The sequence below is a fragment of the Trichosurus vulpecula genome, chromosome 2, assembly GCF_011100635.1.
Source record: "Trichosurus vulpecula isolate mTriVul1 chromosome 2, mTriVul1.pri, whole genome shotgun sequence".
NCBI lineage: Eukaryota > Metazoa > Chordata > Mammalia > Diprotodontia > Phalangeridae > Trichosurus > Trichosurus vulpecula.
In genome coordinates this window covers 9,257,815-9,270,053 of record NC_050574.1, presented here as the reverse complement: position 1 = coordinate 9,270,053, position 12,239 = coordinate 9,257,815, and the positions used below count along the sequence as shown (strand labels likewise).

The 12,239-nt window shown below is 58.1% G+C and overlaps 2 protein-coding genes across 3 annotated transcripts; both read right to left on the bottom strand.

Annotated features, from left to right (window-relative positions):
• Nucleotides 1–1,837: 1,837 nt before the first annotated feature.
• SBK2 (SH3 domain binding kinase family member 2) lies at nucleotides 1,838–5,854 on the bottom strand. Its single transcript, XM_036747606.1, has 4 exons — nucleotides 5,796–5,854; nucleotides 4,171–4,408; nucleotides 3,302–3,504; nucleotides 1,838–2,733 (listed from the first exon to the last, which is right to left on the bottom strand). The coding sequence occupies exons 2-4, from the start codon at nucleotides 4,400–4,402 to the stop codon at nucleotides 2,116–2,118; spliced, it is 1,053 nt and encodes a 350-aa protein (XP_036603501.1). The 5' UTR covers nucleotides 4,403–4,408; nucleotides 5,796–5,854; the 3' UTR covers nucleotides 1,838–2,115.
• A 1,425-nt stretch (nucleotides 5,855–7,279) lies between these two features.
• SBK3 (SH3 domain binding kinase family member 3) lies at nucleotides 7,280–11,048 on the bottom strand. Of its 2 annotated transcripts, none has more exons than XM_036747604.1 (4): nucleotides 11,004–11,048; nucleotides 9,847–9,997; nucleotides 9,315–9,517; nucleotides 7,280–8,215 (listed from the first exon to the last, which is right to left on the bottom strand). In XM_036747604.1, the coding sequence occupies exons 1-4, from the start codon at nucleotides 11,046–11,048 to the stop codon at nucleotides 7,547–7,549; spliced, it is 1,068 nt and encodes a 355-aa protein (XP_036603499.1). In that variant the 3' UTR covers nucleotides 7,280–7,546. The 2 variants fall into 2 exon arrangements, with proteins under 2 accessions (XP_036603499.1, XP_036603500.1); XM_036747605.1 differs by having other exon boundaries at nucleotides 9,847–9,994.
• Nucleotides 11,049–12,239: the final 1,191 nt, after the last annotated feature.

Sequence of the window (12,239 nt, the reverse complement as noted above, 5' to 3'; positions counted from 1 at the left end):
TCTCAGCCCCTTTCTAAGGTCTGGGGGCCCCTCACAAGAGTGAGAGTCAGCCTGTCTCCCACCCCCCATGATCTCCAGGGAAGACAGCCCAAAATCAGATGAACCACGGAGGAGCCCACTGGATATAAGCAAGAGGGCCGGACTGGGAGGCTGGGGACCCTGGCCCCCCTCCCTGAGCTCTGGGCCAAAGGACACCCACGCCTCCCAGGGCACTGTGCCTACTCCCTGGCCCCTAAGTGTGTGTTTAATTACCCAGTTATCCTATCCCAGCTGGCCTTTAAGCCGGAACATCTGGCCCAGGGGCCTGAAGCCAGCAACAGAGCCAGCCTGGCCAGTGCCAGCCCCCTACTGACACATGCCAGGCCTTGCTCAGGGACCCCCCCAAGGAGTGTTCAAGGGCAGGCCTCCAACCCCAGATATAGCTTCCCTGCCCCCCAGCAGCTCTATGGAGCAGCACCCTGAGACCACTTCCTCCATGGACCCCATTGCTAGGTGTGAGGAGTGGGCAGGGGGGGAGTGGGGAGGGGCGGGAAGAAGGATCCTAACTGTGTCTGAGTACTTGACTAGAGTACCAGAAGGGTCTGAGCCAGCAGGAATTCTGAAGGCCCCATCAGAGCACCCAGGGGAAACTGAGACCCAGAGATGTGGGAGGCACTTCCTCCAAGGTCAGGCCCAGCCTTCTTCCTCTATGCCCAACCTCATTCCCTTGGCATGGCCCCCCACTCTCCCAACTGGGATGGCAGACACCTTGGGCCTGCTCACAGCAGCATGCCACATACTGCTTAGCCTCTGGGTTTAGCTGCGGCTGGGACCTTGGTTTGAGGCTGACCTCAGCCGCAGCACGACCTTGGGCAAGTTTATTCCTTTTGGTCAAACAGGGTCTGGCTCTGGGAGGCCCCTCCAGCTGGAAATCTTTCCCCCAGCCCTCTTAGATGGGTGGCCAGAAGTTCCCCTGGGATTTCCAAGAGTTCTGTCAGGGGCACCCCAGGTTCTGAGGGCTCTCCCAGACCACCTGCGGCTTGGGGTGGCACTGCCCATCTCCTGGGGTGCCAGGCAGCTCCCAGAATATTGGGGGGAGCTCCTGAGCACCAGCACCCTGAAGGTGAGGCTGGCACCATCACAGGGTACCTGGGCCCCAAGCTGGCCCAGTCCTTGGCAGCTCTCCCACAGACCCCTGAGAGGTCTGCTCCAGGCTCCCTCCAGCAGCTGCCTCATCTCGGGCTCATTATCACTGCCTGTTAATCTCCAGCACCTGGCAGCAATTAACGCCTTGTGAGGGCCCCAGGCCCCCCCAAGCCTCTCACCCTGCTGCCCAGCACCACCCCCATTTCTTCCCTGCAGTTGGAGGGCATTCCCCGCCTAATCGCTCAGCTATTTCAGGCTCTGGAGGTGGCACAAAGCCCCCCTCCTCCCACCCGCTCTGCCTGCCTGCCTGCCGCCCTCTAGCCTGAGCCCCCTGGCATGGGAGACGGGCCGCCTGGGTCCATGCCTCTGGAACCAGGGATCCAGCGGAGCCCACCCTAGCAGGCTAGGAAACCAGCACCCACGAGGTCAGAGCCGCTGGACTCAGCTGGGCACGGGGCCGAGCAGAGCGGCAGGAGAGGAAGAGGGAGTGTTTGTGGGCAGGCAGGCAGGCTGGCGGCCCTGGGCAGCTGGGAGGGAGCCAGCGCCCCAGGTGGTGACAGGCTGCCCCCCCCAGGGGCCCGCTTTGCTGGCGTGTGCACACACACACATCCACACACACAAACATCTACACACTCTAACACATTCACAGAAATGCACACAAATAGAAACCCGCGCTGACTCCATGACCATCCCCTCAGACAGGACAGCAAACAAGTATCTTCAGGCTTTATTGGAGAGAGGAGATGGGGTGAGCCTGGTGGGGAGGGAGACCCAGAGAGAGACAAACCGGGGCATAAAACAGAAGGAGAGACAAAAAGGAGGAGAGCAGAAAGAGGCTGAGAGGGAATGGTGACAGGGCAGGGAGAGAAATGAGGACCAGACTCAGAGATGGTGCTGGGTGGGCACCTCCCTGGCCTCATCCCCCAGCCCATCCTCAGCATGCACAGAACAAAGCACCTTCTTAGAGATTCCCCCCGGCCCCAGGCCCTCTCACTCGGCACCCTCCTCCTCTTCCTCCTCCTCTTCCTCCTCCCTCTCGCCCCTCTTCCTGGCTACCTCTGGGCTCCTAGCCTTCTGCCAGGACTGGCCCAGAAAGGCCCGGACTGAGCCCACAGGGCCCCTGTGCCGGGGCTGAGGGTCGAGCAGCACCCCCAGCAGCCGATCGGCCACAGGGGTCAAACCAACCCAGGGTGCAGGGCGGTCACAGGTCTTCCCGGAATCTCTCCAGTCCAGGAAATCCTGGTAGAAGGGGTCTTCACTGGGCACGGGCTGGTCCCAGGGGAAGTAGCCGGTGAGGAGACAGAAGAGGAGGACACCCAGGGCCCAGGCATCCAGGGAGGGCTGGATGGGAAGACCCTCAGGCCAGCGGGTTGGGCTGCAGAGCTCAGGGGCCGTGTAGGGGATGGGGGGCCCAGCCAGGCGCAGCAGGGTCCCCCGGGGCCGAGTATGCCCAAAGTCGGTCAGCTTCACCAGCCGGCAGCCGGGCTCAAAGACCAACACGTTTTCTGGCTTCAGGTCTCGGTATACGAGGCCATGGGAATGGATGTGCTCCAGGGCCAGGGAGAGCTGCTGTGCACACAGCTGAGCTGCGGAATCGGGAAGGCCCCTCTGTAGGGAAGCAAGGGTTTCTGAGCTGAGCCAAGAGGCCCCTAGCCCTGAGTTCAGCACCCACCAGCAGTCCTGGCAGATGAACAGGCACTGTGTCTCTGGCCTAGGCCTGGGGGTCCACCCCGGGGGACCAAGGGGTGTCCCAGGCACTTCTTAGCAATCAGCTCCCACCCACCCACATGAAAACATGCTCTATGTCAAATGGAGAGGATGTGACCTGAGCCCTACTGTCCCTTCCAGCTCCAAAACACTGTGAGCCTTTGGCCAGGTCCTATGGCCAGACCCTTCTCTGGATGTCCCTCTGATTGGAAGCCACCCTGCTCCACTGTATCCCCTCCCCCAGAGCTGACCTCAGGCCCAGCGCCCCCTTTCTCCTTTCTCTGCTATCCATGCCCACCCTCTCTGAGCACTCACTGTCCTAATTCCCCAGAGTTATTCTTCCCAGATTCCCCCAGAGAGCTCAGGGCCCAAGAAGGAGGCCCCCAGCTTCAGAGGCTCCTTCCACCTCTGGACCCTCCCCTGGGGTCTCTCCTCCCTGAATTTCAACGTCTCCTGGCTGCTGACCTACCTGGGGCTGGATCAAGGCAATGAGGTCCCCATGCAGGGCCGGCTCTGAGAGGAAGCCGTAGCAGGCCTGTGTCTCCAGCCCAATGCCATAGGTGGCCACGATGCCAGGGTGAGAGCCAAGGGTCAGTCCCACACAGAACTCGTAAAGAAACCCTTTGCGAGTTGTAGAAGCCTTGGAGAGAAGCTTAAGGGCCATGGGAGTCCCTAGGTGATGCCCGCAGGAGGGAAGCAAGGAAGGGCAAGGGTTGGGGATGGGACCCATGGGAAAAGTGGGAGGACAACACAGAACTCTAGAACATCAGAACTGGACTGGCCCTGAGAGATTCTCCAGTGTCAAAAGAGTGGAAACTAACCCTTGAAGCTCCCCCAAGGTCACCAAGCCAGCTAGTAGAAGAGCTGAAATTCAGCTGGCCAACCAGCTGAATACCTCCTTTTTACACATTGAGAAACTGAGGCCCAGAAAAAAGAAAGGACCTACTTGCCCAAGGCCCCATGTTGGGTACATGAACTTGGGAATAGGACATTTGGGTCCACTGGGGATCAAGGGAGCCTGAATCCCTGAGTCTCAGATGGGCTGGAATCTTGACACCCTGACACCTGGATCCCTGGCTATCACCCCTGTGGCCAACCCAATCCTGGGGCCCCACACTCAGGGACCTGCACAGTGTAGTTCTGATCTAGGGCATGAACTCAGGCTCTTTCCTACCACGTGATGTCGAGGACAAGAAGCAAGGCCATATTTGGACACGCGTTGGATCTACCCCTCCTCTGGGTAGCCCGCCACCTTTCATTAGGCCCTCTCCTCTTCCCCTCAGGACCCTCAGACTCTGCCAGCCCCTCAAATGCCCCTGCCCCGTTCCTTCTAGCTACCTCTTTGTCGGTGGGTGACCAGCAAGACTCGGCCAAAGCGGCCCTGGCCCAGCTGGCGGACCTCATCATAGAGGTCCTCAACCTCAGCCTGAACCAGCGTCTGGGAGCTCAGAGTCAGCATGTCCTCCAGGGCCCGGGCAGCTGCTTGCCCCTCACTCAGCTCCTCCATCGTGAGATCTTCCAGGTCCCAGGTCAGGGCCTCCCCGTCTTCCTCACCCTTCTCTCCTGTCATGGCTAACTGTGGAAAAGCCAACCCAGACAAGTGACCTGAGGAGGGGGTCCTCTCCCTGGTGTAGTCTTGAGTTATAGTGAGAGGACGGCATTAGGGTCCCAGAGAATGCCAGCATCCAGGCTCTCAGCCCCTACCCCAACCCCAAGTGATTCCAGACCTCTGGGTTATCCTGGGGCACTTCCCTTGGATGCCAAAGGAATCCTGGGTGGGAGCTGTGCGGTCAATGTGGGCTAGGGATGGGGCTATGTGAGTTTTGAGAGAGAGAAAACTTAAGAAAACTGGCCCCTCAGGCATGGGGCTGGGGGGTAAGTGACTTTGTGATCATAGATGGTCCCCTCTTCTTTAGACCCTGCCTTCTCTAATCCTTCCCCCTCCTCTCAAACTGGGCCTCCAGTGGGAGGAAAGATGAACCAGGCAGGAGAAGCCAGCCCCCACTGTTTCCAAAGCAAACAGACTTGGGGGGGGGGACGGAATCAGACTCCTCATTTCAAGAGAAGACAGGTGCTACTCACCCCCAGGGGCAGGGTTAAGAAAGCTGAAACAGGGTGGGGGTGGAGGCAGACAAGATGGGGACAGAAATTTGGCACCAGGCACCTCGGGAACCCAGGAGTCCATGGCCTGGAGCTCCACGAAGGCCCCTGGGGTCCGAGCTCCGACTGGAAATAGCTTTAGGGATATGGCCCTCAATTCCCTTAGGAACATAGCATCCTAGCCCCCAGATCTCCCTCCTCTGGGAGACATAGGCTCGCTCCCTAGAATAACACTAGGCCCCAGCACTTTTCTCTTCTAGAGACCAACCCCCTTTTCCTCTGGTTCTCATTTCTCAGAAGCCCCGGCATCCAGGCTCCCAGCCCCTAAACGTCTTTCAGGCTACCATGTTCATGCCTTCGGCCCCCAATCCTTCCCATTGATCCAGAAATTCTGACCCATGACCATCACGACTTTCAGGGACCCGATTGTCCAGGTCCCCAGTACAGAGATCCAAGCATCTGAGCCCCAAACCCCAATTCTATTAGAGGATTTGGATGGTAGGCCCCCAGCTCCAATCTCTGCCAGGAACCTAGGAAGGAATCCAGCCCCTACCTCCATTTGGGACCTCGGTGGCTAAGCTTCTAGCCCAAGCTGCTCTCCAGTTCCCAGGAATCTGAGCCCCCAGCCACCACCTCCATTAGGACCTCAGACACCACATCTATTTGGGCTCCCCAATCCCAGAACCCATTATGGATTCCAGTTTCCAAGGCCACAGCCCTTTGGCCCCCAAAGAACACCAAAGCTCAGACCCCTTGCCAGCAATTCCATGACTGGCCCTGGTGACATCACCCAGGTTCCCCCCATTCAGGGAGCCAGGCATCCTGTCCCCAGCCCCCCAGCTCCCAGCCCTCTTGAGTCTCACCTCCCCCAAGGGCTCCGGTCTCTCTCACTACCTCCTCTGGTCACTGCCCTGGCTGATTTAGGTGGCTGCCAACCCCAAGTCGGGCCATAGGCCCAGAGACCCCGCCCCCCTGCCCCCCTGCCCTGTTGGGGGCCTAGGCCACACCCCCTAACCCAGGCCCCTCCCCCTTCTATCCCCCTCCCCCCCCCAGGGCCAGAGCGACACCGTGTGGGCCCTTGAGTAACTGCCCATGGGTGGGCAATAGACAGAAGTGGTAGGCAGGGACCCAGGCATCCGGGCCCCCAGAGTACCAGAGAGAGACCCAGGTGTCCAGATTCCCCATTCCCCTCAGGCCCTTAGGTATCCTGCTCCCCACCCCCTGATGCTGCAGGGAGCCAGTGGACCTACAGCCCCAACCCCAGTCCCCTTGAGGTCCCAGGGGTCTGGGCCCCTCCCCCCCAGTTTGCTCCAGCACCCGCCTCGGTGCTCTGAGATCATGACCCATCACATCGGTCTGGAATCTGGTTGCCTCATCTCTTAGCCCGCCACCCCCCTCATTTGTCCCTCTCCACAATAGGATTCAGGCACCCCCCCCCCCCAGTCTCCTCCTCCCTCCTCCCACTTGTCTCTGGCCCATCAAAGGGGCATTGATTGGGGGAGTGGGGGAGGGGCAGCAGCATGGTCATCTCACCATGCCTGGGACTCAGAGGGGTCAGTGATTCCATAGAAAATCGAGATCTGTGGCCCTGAGGGGGTAGGGTGAACCCCAATATTTGGGCTCCTGAAAGGGGGCCTGGATGCCTAGAGGCTAGAGAAGGGTAGTCCATGTGACCCCAGACACCGGGGCTCTCAGTGGGCAGAGGGGAAGGGGAGATTTCCCAGGAAACATCAGTAAACTGACCTCATCAGCTTCCAGCTGCCCTCCTTTGTACCAGGCCCTAGGCCATGCCCAAGCCCCCATCCAGCTGGGTGGTGAGGGAGGGTGGAGAAGGGCACACAGCAGTGACCCAAGGAGGGACCCAGGCAGCACTGGAACCCAGGTCCTCTGACTTGTGAGTCACTGGACATGCTGCTGCCTCAAGAGACCTTGCCCTCCCTCCCCAGCCTCCATTTCTCCAGGAGAGACACAGGCATGCCAGAGAACCTTTATTTGACAAATGTGCTTAGGCATCCCATCTCCAACAAACACTGTTGAACCTGGTCAAGAGCCCTGAGATTCATTCCAACCTTTTCCTTCCTGATCTGCATGACCCTGAGGCAGTTATTTCCACTGTGTGGGCCTGCTATCAAATTATGAAGTGGATGAAGGAGGCTGTGGACCAGTGTCAGGGTGTGTAGGGGGCCTGCCCCCCCCATAACCTAATCACTAGAAGCAAACAGGGGAACAGAGGAGGGGTGGAGGGTACCCTCCTGGGATCTCTAATCCTAGCAGCACCCCCCCACTCCCTCCCAGGCTGGGAGCCAGGGTATCTGGGCCTCCGTCCCACTTCTGCCCCTGACTTGAGTGAGTCACTGGAGCCCCAGGAAGGCAGGCACTGGGGACCATCCACCTGAGTCCTTGGAAGGGGGCAGGGAGAGGGAGCCAACCACCTGGGGCCAGGCCTCAGGAGGAGGTGAGAAAGGTCACCTTTCATCTCCCCCCTCACTCCCCACACCAGCTGTCTCTGCAGTCCAGGTGGCCCCTGTCCGTGGGTGGGGTGTGAGGGGGGGAACTTGGCTATGGCCCAGACCACCTGCCTCACCACCTGGTCAGGGAGTCCCCTGGGCTGGCTCTATGATCCTGTCCCATGCCGAGCTCTTTCCTCTTCCTCTGACCCCTCATCTAAGCTGGCCTCCTCTTCCCCACCAGTGCCTTCCTCCTCCCCTCCTCCCCCATGGCCTTCCTCTTCCTCCTCTGCCCTGGCCCCCTCCACCATCCAGGCCTCCCCTGCCCAGTCCAGCACAGCTGTTGGAAGGCTCCTCTTCTCTGGCTCTAGGGCGAGCAGCCCCCGGAGGAGGGTCTGAGCAGCCAGGGAGAACTGGGCCCAGGGCTGGGGTGGCAGGGCTGGCTGGGGAGAGGCTGTCAGCCAGCCAGCAAATGTTTCGAACCCAGGGTCAGGAGCCAGGGCCACAGACCATGGAAAGCAGGCTGTGGCAGCACAGAAGAGTAATACTCCCAGCCCCCAGGAGTCCAGCTCTGGCCGGAGGGCCAGGGTATCAGGGGGCTGAAGGAGGCAGAGCTCAGGAGGTGCTGAGGGCAGGGGTCCTGGTGGGGCAGGGGATGGGCAGCCCTCCGGCCGGGTCAGCCCAAAGTCCCCCAGGGCTACTCGGCGGCAGGCTCTGTCAAAGACCAGGACGTTGTCAGGCTTGACATCTGCGTGGACAAGGCCCCGGGAATGCAGGAAGTCCAGGGCTCCAGCCAGCTGGACCCCAACTCGTTTCAGCTGGAGCTCCGGGAGGCCCTGCAGGGGGAACAGGCTGGGGCTCAGGGCCCTGGGGCCCGTGCAGGGGCCCCCAGCTTGACTCAACCCCTCCCCAAGACTAGCCTCCTCCTATGCTCACCCCTTTCATGACTGGAGCGTGGAGGTGCCTCAGCCTGGCTGCTCTGGGGGTCCTTGTTGGAAGGCCAGTCTTCAGGGTAAACAAGTATAGAACCCCTCCACCAGCCCCCCTCCCCCTTCAGGCCTTCTCCAATGCCTTGACCCAGCTTATTCTAGCCTGAATGGGGAGCCTGGGGTGAATTCCTCCTTCAGCCTGTCCCAGCTTCCAGCTGGAGATCTGACCCTCCCTTCCCTCCCCTCTCTTTTCCCTCTCTCTGTCTTGCCCCCCAAACAGTAAGGCCCACAAGGCATGGGAGGGCTGAGGTTGAGGTTGGCAGCTGGGTAAGAAAAGCAGTTCTGTGTTTGCAATCCCCTCTCTGACCTAAGCCTAGACCAGCCCTATTCCATAATGGAGATGACACCAGGAAGACCTGGGTTTGAATCCTGATTTAGACACCAACTAGGTGACTTTGAGCCAGCCATCTGACCTTTGCAGACTCAGCTTCCCTATGTGTAAAGCACCCAGCTCAAAGGGCTTGAGGGGGACGAGCTGAGAGGGGAAGCCAGTTCCACAAACCTTCAAGAGTTCGCCAAGTGCCCCAAGGCCCACCATCTCTATCCTAACCCAAACCCTGACCAACTGTGTTCCATGAAGAGCCCACCTCTGCATCAAACCTGCCACCCAACCGTGGTCCAAACTCTAGACAGCGCCTCATCCAGGCTCCAAATGTGGTCCCCAATTCCCAAACTTCATCTCCCAACCAATCTTCTAAATGTTCCCCCAGTGCTTTGCTGGCTCCAGGCCTGTCCTCAGTGGTGACCAAGGCCTGCTTCCACCCCCAATTCTAACCCCAGTCCCAATCTGCTACTCCATCTCATCCCCTCTATCTCTCTCCCCATACCCAACTAAGCCTGTGTCCATTCTGCACTCATCTATCTGTAAGCCATGCCAGCTCCAAGCTTGTGTCCCACCCTGACCCCCAACTCCTCCTCCACCTTGGTTGCCTTCCTGAAGTCTCACCCTGTCCTCCAACATCCCACTGAGGTCTCCACAGGGTGCGTATTCCTGGGCAAAGGCATAGTAGTGAGGGCTCTGCAGTGGTGGGGCCAGGGTGCTAAGCAGGCCCGGGTGCGAGGAGACACAGCGACCCACACAGAACTCTCGAAGGAAAGTGGCCCAGGATGCAGAGGCCCGTGGGAGCAGCTTCAGGGCAACGGGGGGACCTTGGGGAAAGGATGACAGGAGGGGTTGTTGGGGATGAAGGACCCTGGGCCTGACTTGATGTGGGACAACAGGCAAGTAACTTCTGGCCCATGTGCTCAGTCCTAGCTTCTTCTTCTGTGAAATGAGAAGATTGGGGACTTTTTGGCCCTGATATCCTGAGGGTCTATAGCTCCCCAGAAACTTGGAGGGGGCAGAAACTTGGTCTCTGTGCTGGGTATTATGGGTCCCCTCATCTCCCATGTTCCCACACCCATGGGGAGCACCACAGCCTTTGGGTAATTGTGGTTTGGGGGAGGCTTCCTCCCCCACACCAAGAACACCAACTCACCCCCTCGACGGGGCCTGGCCAGGAGGACACGGCCATAGGTGCCAGCACCCAACTCCTGGACCAGTCGGTAGCAGGATCTCAGGGTCCGAACAGGAGCCACCATATTGGCTGTGAGGTCAACAAGACGCTGGAGGGCCAATGCTGTATCCTCCTAAGGGGAGAGGGGGGAGAGAGAGAGCAGGGACAGAGTCAAAGAAGGGTGGGGGAGAGAGAGAGAGGGAGGGAAGTAGAGAGAGAGAGAGAGAGAGAAAGCAAGCCTGAGTGTCTGGTCTGCTAGTGACTCGTTAGGTGACTTTGGATAGTTCACTTAAATTCCCTGGGCCTCAGTTTCCAAGTCTGTAAAATTAGGGGCAAATTGGATGATCTCTAAGCTTTCTATTTATCTTGCAAACTCAACAGCTCTGGATCCTAGGAGATCTTGAACCAGAGAGCCAATTCAGGGATGTGGGAGGGGGGCAGTCACAAAATTTCAGATTTCAGAGGAAAGAAATCAAGCTCAATTCACATCCCTCTAAATCAGTCCCCATTACAGAACAGCAGGAATCATCCAGCCTCTGCTTGAATACTTCCAGTTAGGGGGAACTCACTACTTCCTGGGCAGCCTGCTGAAATTTGGGATGGTCTAATTTTAGGGAAGTTTTTTCTTCTATCAAGTGAGAGCCCCCTATCGAGAGATGAGAGGTCAGAGGGTCCTAAAGGGGAGACCAAGGGTCAACAATTGGGTCAGTGTCATAGGGTGGGGATGGTGACTCATGATGAGTCATCCTGTGGGACTGACCCACCTGTCCCCAAGCCTCGCAGAATGGGCACCATTTCACGCTCCCCCCCCCAAGTCCCTAAGGCTCTCTCCAATGGCCCTTCCAGGGGCAGCCTGCCACCAGCCCCCCAAATCCTGCCCTCCGCCACCCTTTCTCCCAGGTTTCTTTTTCTGTTCCCCTTCTTATGTCTCCAGTTTGTTCTCTGTCTGTTTCCGTGTCTCCAAATCACTGCTTCTGTTCCCTTTTCTCCCTCCTCGTTTCCATGTTTCTTGAGTCTGCCGTGTTTCTTTCTGCAGACACCTCTGTCTTCTTCTCTGAACCTCTCCACTTGTTTCCTTCTCTTCTCCTTTTCTTTGATTTGTTCTCTCTGCCTCTCCTTGACACACCCACATCGCTCACCTCCAAGTCCCCATCTTCAAGGAGATCTTGCTCCCCGTTCTCCATGTCAGGGTCGCCTTGGGTGCTGGCGCTTGAAAGACCCTCCCTCTGGGGTGCCTGCACCCTCCAGCTGCCCCGCTTCCCACCAGCCCTGGTTCCTGGCCTCTGTCTCTGACCCTCTCTCTGTCTCGCCTCCTCCCTGGTCTCTTTTTCAGGCTTTGCCACTGACACAGACTAACTTTTTCTCTGTTTCTGCTGCCCCTGTGTCTTTACAGGTATCTCTTCTCTTTCTGTTTTCCTTTGTTGAATCTCTCTTGGTCTTTGGCTTGTCTTGCAGTCTCTTTTCTTTGTCTCTCTCTGTTTTGTATGTCTCTCTGACTCTCCTCTTTTTAGTTTCTGCCCTCGCTTTGTCTGTCAGTTCTCACTCTGTGTGTGTGTGTGTGTGTGTGTGTGTGTGTGTGAGAGAGAGAGAGAGAGAGAGAGAGAGAGAAAGGAAAGAGAGAAAAGGGTGGGGAAAGAGGAAACAGGGAAGAGAGACAAGAGAAAGACAAGAGACAGAGAAAGAAAAGAGACACAGAGAGAGGAAAGAGAGAGAAGGGAGGGGGAGAAAGAGTAAAGAGGGAGAAGGGAGGGGGAAAGAGAGGAAGGAAAAAGGAAGAAGGAACGAGGTGGGGAGAGAGAGAGAGAGACAGAGACAGAGACAGAGAGACAGACAGAGAGATAGAGAGAGAGGAGAAAACCTGCCTCTTCTCCTGGCTGTTTCTATGTGCGTCTGTTCTCTGATTCCTGGTCACTTGCTCAGTGTCTCCCCTGTAGCCGAGGCTGGACATCTACCTGTACCAGTCCATTTCAGTCTGTCTGGATCTCTTTTCTAAGGGTGTCCGTATCTTACTCTGCCTCTGTGGGTTTGCGTTCCTGTGGGGATTTTCCCCCTCGTTTCTTTCCAATCTTGATCTCTCTCTGCCCCTCTGTTCTGTCTCTTTCTCTGTGTCTCAGGCTTTCTCAGTATACTTGGGTGTCTGAAGTCTCTGCTCCCCCTTTATCGTCCTATAGCTGTTGTTTCTCTGTCTAGTACTCTCTTATCGGTTTGGGTCTTGTCTCTCCTTTGTCTCTCCACCCGCTGACTGTTCAGGGGGTGTGTATGGGGCCAAGTTGGTGACAGAGACGTGTGGCCCCCGCCCCCTTCTTTACCCCACCCTGACCCTCAGCCCCCCCTCCCCCTTCCAAACTTAGCTTGGCCCCGGCCCCGGGCTCCCG